This window comes from Quercus suber, unplaced genomic scaffold, assembly GCF_002906115.3.
Source record: "Quercus suber isolate HL8 unplaced genomic scaffold, Cork oak 2.0 scaffold_28, whole genome shotgun sequence".
NCBI lineage: Eukaryota > Viridiplantae > Streptophyta > Magnoliopsida > Fagales > Fagaceae > Quercus > Quercus suber.
The window spans coordinates 2,282,780-2,302,908 of NW_027069493.1; the positions used below are offsets into that span (position 1 = coordinate 2,282,780).

General features: G+C 36.7%; 1 protein-coding gene across 1 annotated transcript; it reads left to right on the forward strand.

The window, feature by feature from the left end:
* Nucleotides 1-2,721: 2,721 nt before the first annotated feature.
* Nucleotides 2,722-19,770, forward strand: LOC112021045 (ABC transporter C family member 3). The gene is given in 14 exon segments (XM_065770225.1): nt 2,722-3,076; nt 3,194-3,289; nt 3,350-4,874; nt 4,876-5,408; nt 6,051-6,382; nt 6,631-6,754; nt 6,757-6,794; nt 7,264-7,283; nt 7,285-7,556; nt 17,963-18,177; nt 18,289-18,594; nt 18,758-18,821; nt 18,906-19,144; nt 19,657-19,770. Coding segments are annotated over 14 exon segments (4,218 nt in total). The 5' UTR covers nt 2,722-2,736.
* The last annotated feature ends 359 nt before the right edge of the window (nt 19,771-20,129 follow it).

Consider the following 20,129-nt stretch of genomic DNA (forward strand, 5'->3'; position numbering starts at 1 on the left):
TAAATGCATAATCAACCTTATGCAATTCATTTAAAAGTAATAATGTTAAAACAAATGAATAACTGCCCTAAGGATTACAATTGTATATTCACAATATTTATGTTTAGAAAGACTTTCACTTAAATTTAGCCATACCAAAGTAGACTAAAATGTGACTCAACAAAAGCATAGCAACAATAAATGCTATATTTAAGATTTTAAATATTATGAGTTTGAGATATATAATAAATTTATTATTATTATTATTATTATTATTATTATAAAATAAATTTGGATTTAGATTAGATGATTTCAACCCAAACATGTATATGTAAGTGGACAAAAATAAATCAAAGTGGATCAAAATGAACTGAAGTGGTTCGAATAGACCGAATTGGACCAAAGTGAACTAAATGGCTCGAATAGAACTGAAGTAGATCAAAGTGGACAGAATGGACTGAATAGGACCAAAATGAACAGAATGTGACGAATATGGACGAAATAGAGCCAATGTGGACTGAATGGACAGAATTGGACTGAATAAGACCGAATGGACCGAATTGGACCAAATAGAATTTTATTGGACAGAACAGGACATACTAGACCGAATAGAACCAATGTGGACTGAATAAAACTTTTGAATATTTATCTTTTCTATTGCATTTTTAGGGCTCATAATTCTAATTTCTAATGTTTATTTTAATATTTTATATGTATTTTTTAACTCAAAATTAAAGAGTTTAGCCCAAATATAATAAAATTTCATAATTTGCAGCACCCAAATTATGAAAAAAAAAAAAGAAAAGAAAAGATTTTTGAGCTAAACTTGAAAAGAAAATCTATAAAAAGAATCAATTTGAGGCCCAATTAGTTTAAAATAGACTGAAGGGGGACTTAGATTAACTGAGTGGATTGAACTGAATTGAGGGGACCAAATTAGATCGAATGGACTAAAGTAGACTTAAGTGAATTGAATAGAAATTGTTTAACTTTTAGGGAGAACAAATTATCTTCAAACAAATTTTAGAGAATAAATTATACATTATATTACAATAAAAAATAATTTATTGATACCCATGCATAACGTGTGCCTGTGACTAATTATCATAATTATGAATAATTGTGAATAATGGAATTGTGTTTTTGAAAACATTAATTTTACGAGTTAACTATCAATGCAGAATGCTATTTAAGAGTTAACTGAATGGGGTCTTAAAAAAAAAAAAAAAAACACGATTTCGACCGCACCGTATGGGTAAATATCAATGCTATTTACCAATTTTAGAGTTGGCCAAAGAAAAAGTCAAGTGGCGCCAGTGGGCGTTTTACAGTCTCCACTGGCGCCACTTGACTTTTTCACATAGGGATAGCGTCCATTAACATACATTAAAGTGATTACACTAGCATCATTCATTCATTTTCAAAGAACTGAGTTTGACAATGCCCACCAATCCAAGTAGTATCCTTCACCTCTTGATTTTTAACTGCTGAAAACACATCAGACTGACTGGAGAGAATGGAAATGTCTCCAAAATCGTTGCCTAGGACCACTAACCAAAGAGGGTGGTTTTAATCTCCAAAATTAAACCTATTGGAGATCATATGAAATGTGCCGATATTCTTATCCATAATATTCACAAAAATGGGTTATCTAGTATCTGAGAAAACAAATAGCTGATAAACACACACAATATTCTTATCCATAATATTCACAAAAATGGGTTATCTAGTATCTGAGAAAACAAATAGCTGATAAACACACACATACACGCAATTCTATATCATGATTTTCCGAGACTTACATTTATCTTAAACAATAAAATTTCAAATTTCAAAATTCTTTATCTCTTCTCTTTGTGGCATGTATAGCAACCAAAAGGTGCCTTGAGGACTGTACATACATATTGAAAGCAAACAAGTAAACAGGTAATTGAAGATGATGCAAATTTATGTAAATTCAGGAGAACAAGAAATAAATATTAATAATGAGTAACTTCATAAATGATCCAAAATCCTAGGATAAAAAAACAGGAGCTTTGTAACAATTGTATGCCAGTGCCCAGTGGGCGTTTTACACTCTCCAGTTATGTCCCGTACAGCGATACAAATAAAAAGGTTTGAGTCTTTTTCGGAACTCCAGGTTGATTTTTCTGTCTTTGCGTTTGTTTTTCTCTTTCATTTTATGTTGAAGGTCATGATAATGAGTGCCTGCATTAGTTAACAATTATTTTAAAAAAGTTTTGACACTATTTTTATTGGAAATTAAAAAAAAAATTATCAAAATATTAATTTTTTTTTTTTTTTTCTCATAAAAATTTTTTTTAAATTAATTATTAACCAATGTCATAAGGATTCCTCGCACTACAAAATTTTCCATTCGACCACATAAAGAAAAAGAAAAGCATTTTTGGACTTTGTCAACAGGTGCCGGCAGCACACCCTTTTTTTTCAACCTCAGTTTTGCCATTTCCTAAACTTTTTTATCAAGCACGCTCACACATGCATTTGAGTCGCTCTCCAACAACGTAGGAGTCTTTAGTCGCCACTTTTTACGATGAAATCCGGCTTTATTTTCACTCTATGTTTCAGACTCTCATTTTGGACAATAGTTTTATAAATATGATGAAATCTTTATACTTCAACATAGATAGATATTGAATCCATCTAACACCCACAAAAGCTCCACCAAAACTGGAACTTGTTCAATTCTCAAAGCACGGTATGTCAATCTTGTTCTCACACTACTACTCTTTAATCATGTCCTCAGGTACTGATTTTCTCATGAAACCAGTTTTACTACGTGGGTTTTCTGGTTCTTTACACCTGCTTTTGTTATTTGTGTTGTTTACCAAGTTGGTATGCAATAAATTCAAAGTGGGTCATAGCGAAGGTCCAAAGGAAAGGTTTAAGAACATCAGGTGTTTGTACTATAAACAGGCTCAAATTTACTGTTTGTGTGTTTCTGTGTATAGTCTAGTGTTGTGCTTGTTGAATTACTTTTATTGGGATAGAAATGGTTGGTCTGATGAAGGGCTGGTGACCCTTTTGGATTTAGCGCTTAGAACACTTGCTTGGGGTGCACCTTGTGTTTATTTGCGTACCCAATTGTTTAATTCAGGTGAATCAAAGTACCCTTTTTTATTGAAAGTTTGGTGGGGTTTCTTCCTCAGCATTTCTTGTTATTGTCTTGTTATAGATGTTGTTCTTTATAGAGAACACGTTAGTTTACCAGTTCAAAATTTAGTTTCCGATGTCATGTCTGTCATTTTGGGTTTGTTTTTCCGTTATGTGGGTTTTAGTGGGAAGGAGGGTGAAGATACCCTTCTTGAAGAACCTCTTTTAAATGGGGATTCTAATACCAGTAATGAAGTTGAGTCAAATAAATCTAAGGGGAGTGAAAATGTAACCCCTTATTTGAATGCTGGATTTTTCGGCATTCTTACTTTTTCTTGGATGGGTCCTTTAATTGAAATTGGCAATAAGAAGACATTAGACCTTGAGGATGTCCCTCAACTTGGTCCTAGTGATAGTGTATTTGGGGCCTTTCCAACTTTTAAAAATAAGCTTGAGGCAGAGTGTGGTACAAGTAATGGTGTGACCACACTGAAGCTGGCAAAGTCATTAATCTACTCGGCACGGAAAGAGATTCTTTTAGCTGGCCTAAACGTGCTGGCATTCTCACTGGCTTCCTATGTTGGACCATATCTTATTGAAACTTTTGTTCAATACCTCAATGGGCGGAGACAGTACAAGAATGAGGGCTATGTTCTGGTTTCAGTGTTTTTTGCTGCAAAACTTGTAGAATGCATCTCGCAGAGGCACTGGTTCTTTTGGGTGGCACAGGTTGGAATTAGGGTTCGATCAGTGTTGATTGCATTGATTTATAATAAAGGTCTGACCCTTTCATGCCAGTCAAAGCAGGGCCACACTAGTGGGGAGATCATTAATTTCATGACTGTTGATGCTGACAGAGTTGCTGATTTCAGTGGGTATATACATGAAACTTGGATGATTCTTGTTCAAGTTGTTATTGCGATGTTACTTTTGTATAAAAATCTTGGGCTTGCTTCAATTGCGGCTTTGGTTGCAACCATACTTGTTATGTTGGCTAACGTTCCTTTGGGAAGATTACAAGAAAAGTTTCAGGACAAATTAATGGAATCAAAGGACAAAAGGATGAAGGCAACATCTGAGATTTTAAGGAACATGAGGATTCTCAAGCTTCAAGGATGGGAAATGAAGTTTCTATCAAAAATCATGGAGCTCAGGGGAACAGAGGCCGGGTGGTTGAAGAAGTTTCTTTACACTTCCGCATTTACCTCTTTTGTCTTCTGGGGTGCTCCTACATTTGTGTCCGTGGTCACTTTTGGTTCTTGTGTGTTGATGGGGATTCCACTTGAGTCGGGGAAGATCTTATCTGCACTTGCAACGTTTGGGATCCTTCAGGAGCCCATCTATAGTCTTCCTGATACAATCTCAATGATAGCTCAAACGAAAGTGTCCCTTGATCGAATTGTGTCCTTCCTTTGTCTTGATGACTTGCAGTCTGATGTGATAGAGAGGCTTCCAAGAGGTAGTTCTGATACAGCAATAGAGATTATTGATGGGAATTTTATTTGGGATTTATCTTCCTCAAGTGCGACATTAAAAGATATAAATTTGTAAGTGCAACAAGGCATGAGGGTTGCTGTTTGTGGGACTGTTGGCTCAGGCAAGTCAAGTTTGATTTCTTGTATCCTGGGAGAAGTACCTAAGATATCTGGGACTGTTAAGTTATGTGGGACAAAGGCATATGTTGCTCAGTCACCTTGGATACAGAGTGGCAAGATTGAAGAGAACATATTGTTTGGTATGGAGATGGAAAGAGAAAAGTATGAGAAGGTCCTTGAAGCGTGTTTCATTTGGTGATCAAACAGTCATCGGTGAGAGAGGAATCAATTTGAGCGGTGGGCAGAAGCAAAGGATCCAAATTGCGCGTGCTTTGTACCAAGATGCTGATATCTATTTGTTTGATGATCCGTTTAGTGCAGTGGATGCTCATACAGGAAAAGTACGTGACTAACCAATGCGCGGATCCAAGTACGCGACTTCAGAACACCAACTTGAGGAAGAATGGTTGGCTGCAAAGTTCTTCAGTTTATCCACATGATGAATAGCAGGAAGATGCTTGGTTACAAAACCCTATGGTGCAAATACACAGCAACTTCTTGATGGAAGATGAACTAGGTCAAGAACCTTGTCTGTTGAGCACAATTTGCATAAACAGAGATTGCTCAATGATAATCCAACTTGTGTCACCCAAAACGGCTCTTAAAATAATCATTTTATATGTTTAGGGTTAGAAGAAAAGAAAGCCCAAAAACATATTCACGGAACCCAAGAAAATCAGATTGGAATTCTGACTTTTTAATTCTCGACAGATAGCAGGTGTTGGGTAGTTATCGAGAGGTGTCGAGCTTTAAAAATTATGCACTTCAACTTGCTTTCTCTTGGACAGACTTGATGACTTCAACACTTGACCTTGAAACATTGTTTCTTGAAGTATTAAAAACACCTAGAACTACCCAATTACAAGCAGAGTGCGTTTTATCAAAGGATTAGCCAATTTACATAACTAAGTGACATATGTTCTTAAACAAGTTAAAACATATATGTCCTAACATTGTTTTTCTCTAGGATTTCTCTCTTAAAATTCTCTCTGGAAGTTCTTTATATTAAGTGGGTCTAAGGGGTATTTATACTAGGGTGAGATAGGAATGCGAAGAGTCAGGTTTTTTCAAAACAGAGCTGGTTGGCAGCTTGGCTGAGTCATGAGTTCAAGCCGCGAGCTAACAGAACGGCCAAGCTAGACTTTTTGTCCCGTAGTGCTCCAGCTAGTGTGATTATTCATCTTCTCGCACACTTCACTTGTGTGCTGAATTTGGCGGCTTGCCAGTCATGAGTCACCCGCGAGTCCCAGCCGTGAAGGCCTTCTTTCTTGCACTTTCTTGAGCATTTCTTCACACTTTCTCACTCACTACCCTTACATGAATCCCACCTAAATATAGGGTTTCTAAGTACTGAAATACAAGCAAATTGGCACGGAATAAAGCCAACAAGATGGTTGATTAAATTCAACCTTACAAAAGTTCTCTTTCAGACCCTTCAAATTGGAAGCAATTATTGGATGGCTTGGGCAACTCCTGTCTCAGAGGATGTGAAACCTTCAGTTGATAGCTCTACCCTAATGATTGTTTATGTTGCTTTGGCCATTGGAAGTTCTTTTTGTGTCCTTGTGAGATCCATGCTTATTAGAACAGCTGAATACAGTACTGCCAATCAACTCCGCAAGATGCACTTCTGCATTTTTTGTGCCCCCATGTCATTTTTCGATGCCACTCCAAGTGGACGAATCCTAAGCAGAGTAAGTGGAAAAATGCTCGTGATTCTTCTTTTTTGGGTGCTTCACGCTTAGTTTCCAATATTTTATTTATCTTTGTTCTTAAGTTTAAGTAATGTTGCCGCTTCTTCTTATCCTCTCTCCTTCTTCGACACACACACACACACACACACACACACACACACACACACACACACACACATTAACATTCTTTCAGATAAATATAATAGCTTTTAATATTTTGACTAAATTAACAGTATGTTTCCTTGTAGGCTTCTACTGACCAAAATGCAGTGGATTTGAGTATTCTAAATGAAATGGGGGCAGTTGCCTTCTCAGTTATCCAGCTTCTTGGAATTATTCTTGTAATGTCTCAGGCTGCATGGCAGGTTTTCATCATTTTATCCCAGTTATTGCAACCTGTATCTAGTATCAGGTATACCTTTTTCAAAATATTGTCTTATGAATTCTGTTGAAAAATGGCCTAATCACATATCCCAGACGACATAAATGACATTACCATGTTATCCTACTACAATATTTTTAAAATTTGTTTTCTTCATTTTGTGCTTTTTATATGATATAAGCTTTTGTAGATTAAATGTAATAACTGTATGCAGACACTTGTTGTCATTTTTATATAAAATTTCTTGATGTTGCTAGATAAACAATAACTTGTTGAAGAATGTGTTTTCTTAAGATAGATGTTGCCAAGTTGTTAGATTGTAGTGTATTTTGCTATGCCCTTTATACACTTTAATTGTCAGAATTTTCTTTGTTAGAACTATGGAAAATCTACTGATTACAAGCATCCATCAAGCCCAACTCCTGTTGTAATATTACAATTTATTGTTGTCATTTTTTCTTTTGAAGAGATTTGTTCACACAAACTTGTACTCATGCAGCAATATTAGATACCTTCTGCAAGAACTATCAAGATTAGTTGGAGTGTGCAAAGCTCCAGTGATACAACATTTTACTGAAACAATTTCAGGTGCAACAACCATCAGGAGCTTTGATGAAGAATCAAGATTTAGGGACACAAATATGAAACTGGCAGATGCAAATTCTCGGCCAAGATTCAATATTGCTGGTGCAATGGAGTGGTTGTGCTTTCCCTTGGATATGTTATCTTCCATAACATTTGTGTTTTCCTTATTCTTTTTGATCTCTATTCCAGAGGGAGTCATTGATCCAGGTTAGTAATTCCCATCTAGTGTCTTACTAACAGTCTGTTTGTAACTGTTTTTAAGGTAATGATGTGATTGTGGGAGTGTGATTACCTTTCACAGGCATTGATGGCCTTTCTTAAGACCCTTTTTCTTGTGATTGGCTTCATGTTCAAAGGGATGTGGTTCATTATTGACTCAATAAAATGGAAGGGAATAGAATAGAATACATTTAGGCAAATGGAAAGGAATGGAAAAGAAAGTAAAGAAATGGAATTAAGTAACTTTGTTTAGAAGTTTTAAAATAAATGAATGGAAAGTAAGTAACTTTATTTAAGACTAATATAGAGGGAAATGAATGTGAAAGTTCAAAAAGGGTATGAAACACCTTTGAATGTTTGGACCCCCAATTACAAAATTACCAATTCAAGCTTTATATCAAACAATTAATGTGCGGAACATGATAACAAGCTTATAACAGAATTGATAAACAATCTAAGCCAAATATAAACACATCCACAGTAGTAAATATAAAGCAAAGATAAAGAGAAGGAAGATGCAAACACACGGACAACACACGATGTGTTATCGAAGAGGAAACCGAAGTCCTCGGCGTAAAACCTCTCCGCCGCCCTCCAAGTGATAAATAATCCACTAATGAATATAGTTGGGATACATGAACAACATAAGACCCTCCAAGCCTAATCTACCCAAGTACCTAAGCCCTCCAAGCTTCTTGCTCCAATGAGGTTACGCCGAACCTATTTCTTCTTTAGCTTCCCGGATTCCGCTACTATACCATAGCATCAACCAATGTATATTGGTTCCTTCCAAACTGTTTCCTTTAGCACCAAATGAACCTTCTCACAGACGTGGGTGTGGTGAGATAAGGATTTGGCAAAGAACCTCTCAAGGGTATGACAATGGAGAGGAAGAGAGTAAAGGAATTTTTAGAAACTCTAAGGTAAAGATTGTGGATGAATCAATCTTGTTTTTCTCTAGGGTTTCTCTCAAAAAATTCTCTCTGGAAGCTCTCTCAATTTAGTGGGTATAAGGGTCTATATATAGTGGTGTGTGTTTGGAATTCGAAGAGTCAGTTTTTGCCAAACAGGGCTGATTGGCGGCTTAGCCTCGCGACTGGTTTGAGTCGCTAGTTCAAGCCGCGAGATAACGGCCTGGCCAGCCTGGGACTTTTGTCCTGTAGTGCGACAGGTGGCGCGACCCTTTAGCTCTCCTGTGTGCATCTCACGTGCTTGCAATTGGCAGCTTGCCAGCCGCGAGTCAGTCACGAGTCCTAGCCGTGAATCTCTGCCTTCTTGCACATACTTGAGTTTTTCTTCACATCTTCTCACACACTACCCTTACAATAATCCCACCTAAATACAGGGTTACTAAGTGTTTAAATTACAAGCAAATTGGTACGGAATAAAGCCAACAAGATGGTTGATAAATTTCAACCTTACAATCTTCCCTTTTGGCTATTTTATGACAAAACCCTAAAACAAACTCTAGACTGAATGCGTGAGTTGGGAATAGTTGGAAAACTCACTCACACCTAACTCTAGAATCTGTGAAGCTTTAGAACCATAAGAACAAGTAACTCCTGAAATATAACAACACAATAAGTTCATTGTATGCAGAAAACTTGTAATGCAAATAGAGCAAGCATAATGCGATCAAGCACAATGGAGTAAAGCAATAAACCATGGCAAGACCAAAAACAGGTAATCACTTCATACAAGTGATCACAATGTTCATTCACACTTGGAATGAACATCCAGACATTCAAGTTGACAAACACAAGGCAAATCACTTGAATGACCAACACTCAACCAATGCACAATACATGAAGTATGTGCATCTAGGAAAAATCCTACACGGGCACAAGAGTGATAGTACTTAAAAAGAAATGCATAGCACTAGGTTAGAAGTACTGATTTAACAAAGCACAAAGGTTGCATAAAGCATGGTACAAACCACAAAGGCCTACAAGTGCATAAAACCAAACCCTAGAAGCTTACAGAAGCAATATGGGTACAAACCAGAAAACATAGAACATATGCTGAATTAACTGAATAACATCATCAATATATAAATAAACCAAAGTGTTAAAAACATTCAAGAGATATGAGTTTAATCCAAACCAAGACTAAAACCAATAATAACAACAGATAACCAAACCAAAGTAACAAAACTATAACCAAAATAGCACATATGATTATGAATCTCCCCCTCAAATAAGCACTCCCCCTTAAGTGCTGGCCAAAAAATCTCCCCCTTTTTGACCGGAATGGCCAAAGGGTCACTGTTGTAACTTGGTGAAAATGCCATCAACTTGAGCTGCTAAAACATCGATCTGGTTGAGGACGAGCAATTATTTTCCCAACTGAGGGAGGAGTAACACTTTCACTTAGAATGAATTTCATAATGAGACTACAAAATGGAAGGCACCCTCGTGCTACTGTTCGAGTCGCTATCTTTCTTATGATATAAAAAATATGGGCACAGATGTCAATGGTGGTGCCTGTGATGAGATTACATAGAAATTGAGCCCTTCCAAGGTTGATATACACCGTGTTGGTCAACGGATAGAGGTTGGTAAACATGATCATCTTTAATGTTGTCAACTCAGGTGAAAACTTGGTAGTACTTATGGATGTGCCGGCATTGGAGATGTCATGGCCAGGACCAAGAACTTGGAGAATGTCCTGAATCACTAGAGTGTGATCATCATAAGGAGTTAGGTCGGCATTCTCAGGTCTAGTGATTTTGAGAAGTTCAGCTATGGTGTCCAGACTAATGATGAACTCTGTTCCTCTTACCATACAGTGTAGTTCAGTTTCAAGATCAACTGTGTTGGTGAAACACTCCTTCACTAGTTCCATCATTGGATCAATAAAATTTCCAAATAATTCTACCCAATCTTTTGCCTTAAAGATCTGAGGGACAAAAGTGGTTTCCAAAGTGTGAAATCTGACCTCCCGTTCCACTATAGGAGTTGACCAGTCAAAAATGCTTGAGTAAGCATGTAGGTGCTGAGGAGTTCTGAATAACTCACTATTGAGTTCAGCAGATGGCTGTGATGAAGAACGTGTTCGTTTTGCAACAGGTAATGTTTCCTCTTCTGTCATTACCTCTTTTCTTTTGGAGGATCATCGAGACATCTATAAAAGAGCAAACACACAGCAAAGTACCAAATCCACAGCACACTCATTGTGTTAGATCTAGTCAAGAGATGAGAGTACAAAGACCAAATAGATTTAGAAGACATAGAATCACAGAACGAGAACTAAGTCAATAAAGTGACAGAATAAGCATTGCCAAACACACAGAGAGTAATAGGCATTACAACACACTCTGTCAAAAATGAGTAGCAAAGTGTCATAGACAATAAGCATTTCAACACAATATCATGAAAGTGATATGCACAGAGAGTAATAGGCATTACAGCACACTCTATCAAAAATTAGTAGCAAAGTGTCACAGACAACAAGCATTTCAACACAATATCATGAAAGTGATATGCATTTCAAACACACAGAGAGTAATAGGCATTACAGCACACTCTGTCAAAAATGAGTAGCAAAGTGTCACAGACAACAAGCATTTCACATAATATCATGAAAGTGATATGCACAGACAGAGTCAATCAAGGTAAGAACACTCAGATAAGTCAAAACATCATGTGAAGCCACACTGAACAAGTTATTGGCAACAAAAACCCATTCAACAAACCCAACTAAAAGACCAAAATATTCACAACAATAATAACAGTCAATCAGATGACATTCACTATAATGAACAACCCAAAACTAAACACCTAACAACACAATCCATTTTCAAAATGCACAGATCCAAGAAAAAACACATAGAATCAGGAAATCTGAAGTAAAGGATAGAAAACTCATACCTTTTTCTTGAAGATAGAAGTGAAAATGGTGCAGAAATGGGGGTTTCACAAGAGTGAACACAGAGTGTTTGAAATAGTGATTTAGGGAAGACAATGAATAGTTACTAAAGTTCGAGGGAAAAAATGAAAAAACAATTTTAAAAACTGTCTTTAAAATGCAAAACACGCGTTTTTCGCGACTAGATCAAGTCGCCAGGGTAAGCCGCGAAACACTGTGAAACCAAGATTCTTGAAAAATCTTCTAAGTGTTTTTCGCAACTAGAAGATCTACCCGCGAGGGAGTCATGAGATGAGCTGCGAAAATCTCTGTGTACCCCTCGCGACTGGACCTTCCACCTGCGAACAAGTTGCCACACTAAGCCGCGAAATATGCAAAAACATAAATTTTGAAAAATTTTCTAAGTATTTTTTCGTGACTGGGATGCTGAATCACCAGTGACTCATGAAAATCTCGGAGAGAGCTTCGCGACTGGAGCATGCGACTAGGCCTACCTACGACTGAGTCGCCAAAACAGGGCAACACTGTTTTTGAAATTTTTGACATTCTGTAAAAACAAAAACACTTTCCAAAAACAAGCTAAAACACTCAAGAATCTTTTTATGTTTGATCAACAAAGATTAAGCTTGTGAAAACACATTTAATCAAGTACAATCACACAAATGAATATGACATTCATTGAACATAGACTTGTGTGTTATGTGTGGATATCAAAAATGAGATAGTCCTTAGTCTAATGTGAAGCTTCAATGGTCAATTCAATCAAGGCGTACACAACTAGCACTAGATAATGTGACCTATCTCAATTATAGAAACATGCATATATGACCTCCCACAAGCACTTGATAACAATTCTTTAAAACTTTTCATTTGGCTCCATATTCAACATATCATTTGCGCTTTTTGAGCAAAGAAAATCTCATTGTGAGATAGATGCCTAAAATTTTTGATATTTCAATTGATGAGTTAGCCTTTGGCTTTTTGGGCATCATACATTTTATTTTGGTTGCTTTCCCTTTTTTCTAGTCGAATACTAGTATGTGCGACAGACTTTTGCAGCTCTATATCTCTTTTCATTTGGAAATTTACATTTAGAGAGCTCTTTTAAGCATAAAAATAAAAAGTGGGAAGATATATAGACATGAGTCTATGCATGTCTCAAGATCAACAGAACCATTTACTAATTATTCATGACAAGGTTGAAGATCTATTTACAATAGTCGCATAGATTTCAGAATTTCTTCCATAATAATATGAGTGCATGAGAGACAAGCTAAGCTCATTAAATGCACAAAGCTATTAGTACAAAGGTACAAGGCAAAACATGCTTTGAGACAAAACTCAACAAAGCCGATCAAACTTTTTGGATTTTCTACTTTTTATGTGTTTTTGGATTTTTGACACAAAAGCAATAAAAGATTGATAAAAAACATAACAAAAAAATGTAAAAACATTTGAACCAAAGACAAACACACACACAAAATAACAACCTAAATACTAGCAAGAAGAACACAACCAAGCATATTCACAAACATGGAAAGTATTGATGCATGGATATGTTGTAATGCTTATGCATGAGTACCCTTCATCACCCACACGTCACGTGCATTTGAGGTGATATCCTTAATGGATTGGGTACGAGAATTAGGACTATCAAACCTTCGTATGAAGCTTTCCAGGCAATTTGTGAAGGCACCGATCATCTTCATCACGTCCATCATTCTTGGATCACGGTTTTGACTTCTTGGTTGCTCACCACCTCAAGACCTCATGTCATTTCTTCTTCCTCGTGACCGAGGTGCACTTGCATTATTGTTTGCTCTCAGCTTTTGACAGTTGGGTCTGGTATGTCCTTGCAATCCGCAATAGTGGCAAATATAATCCGTTCTAGGACCCTGTTGTGATCTTGGAACTAATCTTCGTCTAACTCCATATCTAGATTCTAATTGATTACGGGACTTATTTAACACCCGTTGATCAGCCACATTCTTCTTCTTCTCAGCCTTAATTTTCTCAAGACTGGACCTATCCACAGTCGTCTCCTTAGCCTTCACAAACTTCACTTCTTTGGTGACCTTGGCTCACGAGCTACTTCCTCCGGTATATCCTAACCCGGACTTGTCTAAGGAAGGTTTTTGTGATGAAATAACATCTTCTAACTTCTTGGAGGAGACCCTTTCTATCATGGCTTGTGCTTGCACCACCTTTTGCTCAAGAAATCTTACTTTGGTATAAGCTTCCGATAGCTCACCATTTAGTGTCTCAATTTCACATTTTGCCTCCTTGTATCTGACCAGCAGGCTTTTGTAATCTTCCTCAGCTCTCTTCAGCTTCTTCACAGCTGTCTTTGCCACCTTTGTATATTCACCTGATTTCTCAAGAAGTAAGGCGTAATTCTTTTGAAGACTAGATGTATCTTCTTCTTTTTTAGCCTCTGATTCTTCAACAATCCCAATAGACTTCAAATCAGAATATCCGCCAAGTTCCTTCACAAGTGAACCCAAATCATTCGAGGATTCCATATGTACAATGGTCATGAATGCAGAGTAGTTTCCTTCTCCATCACAGCTCTCTTCAGAATCAGAATTTGAAGAGTTTGTATCACTCAGCATTGTGGCATACGCCTTGCCTTTCCCTCTCAAGAAATTGGGACACTCCTTCTTAAGATGTCTATGACCATTGCATTCAAAACACACAATGTCCGAAGGAGATTGAACATCCTTCCCTTCTTTCCTCGTAAACTCTTTCCTATCACCTCTTGAAAATGAATATTTCCCTCTGTTGAATGGTTTCCCACTGTTCTTCATCTTCAGAAATTTACAGAAATTTTTCGCAAGATATGCTACTTCCTTCTCCACTCTATCTTCTTCGGAAGAATCATCCATTCTTTCAGTGATGGTTTTGAGAGCAAGCGATTTACTCGTCTTGTGGGAAGGCAGTCCAAGCTCATATGTTTGAAGCGACCTAATGAGCTATTGGATTTTAATTTCATCCAAATCCTTGCTTTCCTCTATGGTTGTGACTTTTACTTGAAAGCTCTCCGGTAAGGACCTCAAATTTTTCTCACCACCTTAGTATCTTTAATCTTCTCACCAAGATTGAGCTTCGCAATCACAATTTCATTGAGCTTCCCATAAAACAAATCAAAAGACTCATCATCTCCCATCTTAAGCTCTTCGAATTTGGTGGTAAGCATTTGGAGCTTTGTATCCTTCACCTTCTTAGTCCCCTCATAAGTTGTCTCCAAAATCTCCCAAGCTTTCTTGGCCATTGTCATGTGAGATATCCTGTTGAATTCATCTAGAGACACATCACAAAATATAGCATTTAAAGCTTTATTGTTAGCATTGGCTGCCACAAGAGCTGCCTTATCCCAAGTAGATTTAGCAGCCTTTGGCCTAGTCCAACCTATTTCAACCGCATCCCACACGGTGTCATCCATAGAGCATAGAAATGCCCTCATTCTAACTTTCCAAAAGGCATAATTATTACCATAAAAAAATGGTGAAACATTGAGAGATTAAGACCTATCCATCTCAACAAGGGGTCAAGGATCACACTCAGGTATTAAAACCACAACAAGTGTACCCGCTCTGATACTAATTGAAAGTTCAAAAAGGGTATGAAACACCTTTGAATGTTTAGACCTCCAATTACAAAATTATCAATTCAAGTTTTATATCAAATAATTAATGTGCGGAACATAATAACAAGCTTATAACAGAATTGATAAACAATCTAAGCCAAATATAAATACATCCACAGCAGTAAATATAAAGCAAAGATAAAGAGAAGGAAGATGCAAGCACACGGACAACACACAATGTGTTATCGAAGAGGAAACCGAAGTCCTCGGCGTAAAACCTCTCCGCTGCCCTCCAAGCGGTAAATAATCCACTAAATAATGTAGTTGGGATACATGAACAGCAGAAGACCCTCCAAACCTAACCCACCTAAGTACCTAAGTCCTCTAAGCTTTTTGCTCCAACGAGGTTATGCCGAACCTATTTCTTCTTTAGCTTCCCGGATTCCGCTACTATACCATAGCATCAACCAATGTATATTGGTTCCTTCCAAACTGCTTCCCTTAACACCAAATGAACCTTCTCACAGACGTGGGTGTGATGAGATAAAGATTTGGCAAAGAACTTCTCAAGGGTATGACAATGGAGAGGAAGAGAGTAGGGGAATTTTTAGAGACTTTAAGGTAAAGATTGTGGATGAATCAATCTTGTTTTTCTCTAGGGTTTCTCTCAAAACATTCTCTCTGGAAGCTCTCTCAATTTAGTGGGTATAAGGGTCTATATATAGTGGTGTGTGTTTGGAATACGAAGAGTCAGTTTTTACCAAACAGGGCTGATTGGCGGCTTGGCCTCGCGACTGGTCTGAGTCACGAGTTCAAGCCGCGAGATAATGGCCTGGCCAGCCTGGGACTTTTTTCCTGTAGTGCGACAGCTGGCGCAACCCTTTAGCTCTTCTGTGTGCTTCTCATGTGCCTGCAGTTAGCGGTTTGCCAGCCGCAAGTCCTAGTCGCAAATCTTTGCCTTCTTACACATACTTGAGCTTTTTTTCACATCTTCTCACACACTACCCTTACAATAATCCCACCTAAATACAGGGTTACTAAGTGCTTAAATTACAAGCAAATTGACATAGAATAAAGCCAACAAGATGGTTGATAAATTTCAACCTTACAGAATGGAATCATTTAATCACAATATTACTAATAAACCATTGTTTCAAAATAAGGGCTGAATATATTAGGGTATTTTGGGAGTTCTAGTGAAAATTTCATTAAATCCCATTCCATTCACTCTGATTTCTCTCAATTTTTGGGGGATGTAAAATTGAGGTTTTGAGGTAATAGAAATGAATGAGTGTCCCTTCTACCCATTTCATTCCCTCACACTAAAACTATAAACAATGGAATGAACTTTCCATTCTACATCTCCCAAACAAGTGAAATGAAGGAAACTTCTAAAATTATTCTTTTCATACCTTTCAATTCCATTCCTTTCCCTCCTTCCAAACAACTTGTAAGGCTACTGAATTATACTACATCAATTATCGAAAAAGATGTAAAGTAACAAGTAAATTGATGGAAAGCAGCAAGTTGCAATTGAACTAAGGATTTGAGAAATCTACCAAATAACAAGTTTTCTGTAAGGCTCAGGGATTCAAAAATCTACCAGGCTACAAAGCTACCAATCTACCACTAGAAGTATAAGAAACAATAAACTACTATTACACAAGATTTGAAGGATTTTATTAAACTAGGAACCACAAATTTTCCATGAGTCTAATAATGCATCATAAATGATAGAGTAATGATTACAAGCAGACTACTTACAATTTGTAAACTGGAAATACGGGAAATAAGATAACAAGTGAGACATGTCTTCAATGAGCGAGTCATGCCCTTTCTTCATGAGAATCCCTCCTTTCATTGAGAAAAAGTTGTAGTTATTTCCAGCCAATAACTACCCAACAAAGCAAGGGAGTAGTTTATTCACTTCTTAGTGACTACCTTTCTTTTTCTCCATGTCTTCTACTTGAGTGACAAGTGGCTTCAAGTCTTCTATGTAATTAACTGATGCAAGGTACCAAGATTTTATGTTTTAATTTGCAATTGATATTGTTTTTTAATTTGAATTTTGAATTTAGTTATTAATGTTGAGGGTTTTTAGGGATTTAAATTAGATGTTTTCCATATTGGTGTAATCCCCAAAACCCTATTTAACTAGTAGTCCTGTAATGGTGAAACACAGTTGAATTTGAATAAGAATATGATTATTATTGTTAGAGAAATGTCTCCTCCCTTGTTTCTCTAAGTTTGGTGGTGATGCCAAACGCCCCTATGTGGTAATGCCTAGGGTTTGCAGGCAGGTTCTAGGTATTGCAGCCTAGGGTTTGTTCTGTTGTTACTTTTTTTACTCTTTTATTTCCTGTTTTCTATTGTGTGCTGCATCAGTGAAAAGTGACATTTATTTCAACTTGTAACAAAAATTGGGAGGCAATTTTTTCCTACCAATTAATCACTACTCAAGATAACAAGTAACTGGTCACCACATAGCGCAATTGTCAATCACACATGGCGTAAGTAAAAAACTTACACGTGGCATAGTTGCCAACACACATGTTTATCTTTTCTAAGATTACTAGTGGCTTTATACCAACTTATATTACAAGTGGCTTTATGCCAACTTGATATTATTTTTATGTTACGAAAGGAGTCCTTGCCATTGATTTTTTTTTTTTTTTTGGTTGATAAACTTCAATATTTATTCAAGAAAGCAACGAACAATCCACCTTACAAGCTGACTATAACAACTGGTAGATTGTATTTATCATAACAGAAAGACTGACAAGACTCAAGACATAACCTAGCAGTAACATGGCTGAGTGTTGCACTTTCTTTTGACCCAATAGAAAGAACAATAGGAAAAAGACTCAGCAAAATATAAAGTTATTCATCAAACAATAGTTTCTAATTTTTTTTTTTTTGTTTGCTTTCCTTTTCCCTGAAGGCATTGCGGGCTTATCTGTGACATATGGACTTACTCTAAACATGTTGCAAATGAGGCTAATATGGTTTCTTTGCCAAATGGAGAACAAAATTATATCAGTAGAAAGAATGTTTCAATACACTTGTATCCCAAGCGAGCCAACTCTTGTGATAGAAGAAACTCAGCCAGATCGTTCTTGGCCATTGCATGGAGAAGTTGATTTTCGTGATCTTCAAGTCAGTTCTTAGCTATTTATCACCAAATAAAATCATACTATTTATAGGTTCATTCATGACCATGTTTTTTTTTTGAGATGTATATCAACTAATGCTAATCGTGCAATGAAGGTATGGCATGCCCCACACATGCCACTTGTATTACGTGGCCTCACATGTACTTTCCCTTGAGAAATGAAAACTGGCATTGTAGGGCGAACAGGTAGTGGTAAATGAACTCTCATACAAACGCTTTTCCGGATTGTTGAACCTACTGCCGGTCAGACAATGATAGATGGCATCAACATCTCCGTGCTTGGACTACATGATTTGCGATCTAGACCAAGCATTATCCCTCAGGATCCAACCATGTTTGAAGGGACTGTAAGAAGCAATCTGGATCCACTTGAAGAGTACATAGATGAACAAATTTGGGAGGTAAATTTGTTTCTTATTTGGTAAATGAAAGAATTCTCTTTCTATTACATTTTCCTCATAAATCAGGCATGCACTACTTTTCGGATTTGTAATCAATAGATGGGACCTGCTAATGCAATTTATATAAGTTTTAGTTATAATTTTTCCCCTCAAATTGTTTTAGGCTCTAGAGAAGTGTCAACTTGGAGATGAGGTTAGAAAGAAAGAAGGAAAACTAGATTCTACAGGTTCGTCTTTTGCAGCTTCTTATGTAAAATATTTTAGGGTTATGTTGTGGAATCATATTGCTTATATTCTTATGGACGATGTAGTTAATGAGAATGGAGAAAATTGGAGTGTGGGTCAGAGGCAGCTGGTCTGCCTTAGCCGTGTGCTGCTTAAGAAAAGCAAGGTATTGGTGCTTGATGAAGCTACTGCATCGGTTGATACAGCTACAGATAATCTGATTTAGCAGACCCTCAGGCAACATTTTTCCAACTGTACTGTCATTACCAATGCACATCGGATAACTTTCGTTCTTGATAGTGACATGGTTTTGCTACTAAATAATGCTTAGTATGACTATACGATTTTAAATTGCTCCTATAGCCTTTGTCTGTTTAGTTCTTTCATGTTAAGAATGATTTCATTGTAATCCTATGGTGAGATAGAAAGGAATGTGTGAAAGGGTTAGATCATTATAGAAACCAAATCCTTTAAAACTATAAAGGATTCCTTGAATTCACAAAAAAGACTGGAATCCACCAAAATCGAGGCAACAAACTAACTAAACTTTTACTGAAAAAATATGATTTCAATTGTCGTTTTATAGATTACAGCATATTTAAAAGCTTCCAAAAACTTATTTTCCTAGTAAAAACATTTCTAAAGAAATTCTAAATCATGCATTTCGTGATTGGGCTCTAATTTAACAAGAAAAACCTAAAAAATTACCTAAATTCAAGGAAATAAAACCCAACTAATAAAACTTTTAAAATTACATAAAATTTTTTAAAAAAAATTAAAAAATGATAAAAATGGACTCTATATTTTGTCTTAGAAGCTCTTCTTAATCTTTGGGTAGGGCTTATTAAGGAACATGATTCTCCAACAAGATTGCTTGAAAACAAATCATCATATTGTGCTCAACTTGTAGCAGAGTACACTGTGAGGGCAAATTCGAGCTTTTGGAAGTAAAGTTGAGATTATTTGTGCTCTATTAAACTCTAGCAACTTTGTTGACAATGACTAAAACTATGTGTTTCTATGGTCTTGTTTGAACTGTGAGAAGGATATCTGTGGGATTTAGGTGACCTAGCTAGTTAGTGGTTACCTTAGTACATTTCAAATAGGAGATTGTAATAATGGTTCTTGACAAGAGTAACTAAGTTGTAACTTTTATGCTTGAAATGACACTATGTGTGTTTTTGGCATATTCTATCAACATAGACTTGTTCAGCTCATTAGGCTTAAGAGAATATATCTTTTGTTTTTGTTGGACCGTGAGCTATGCCATTCCATCTCAAAACTAATTGGTAATGAGGAAAACACACTCA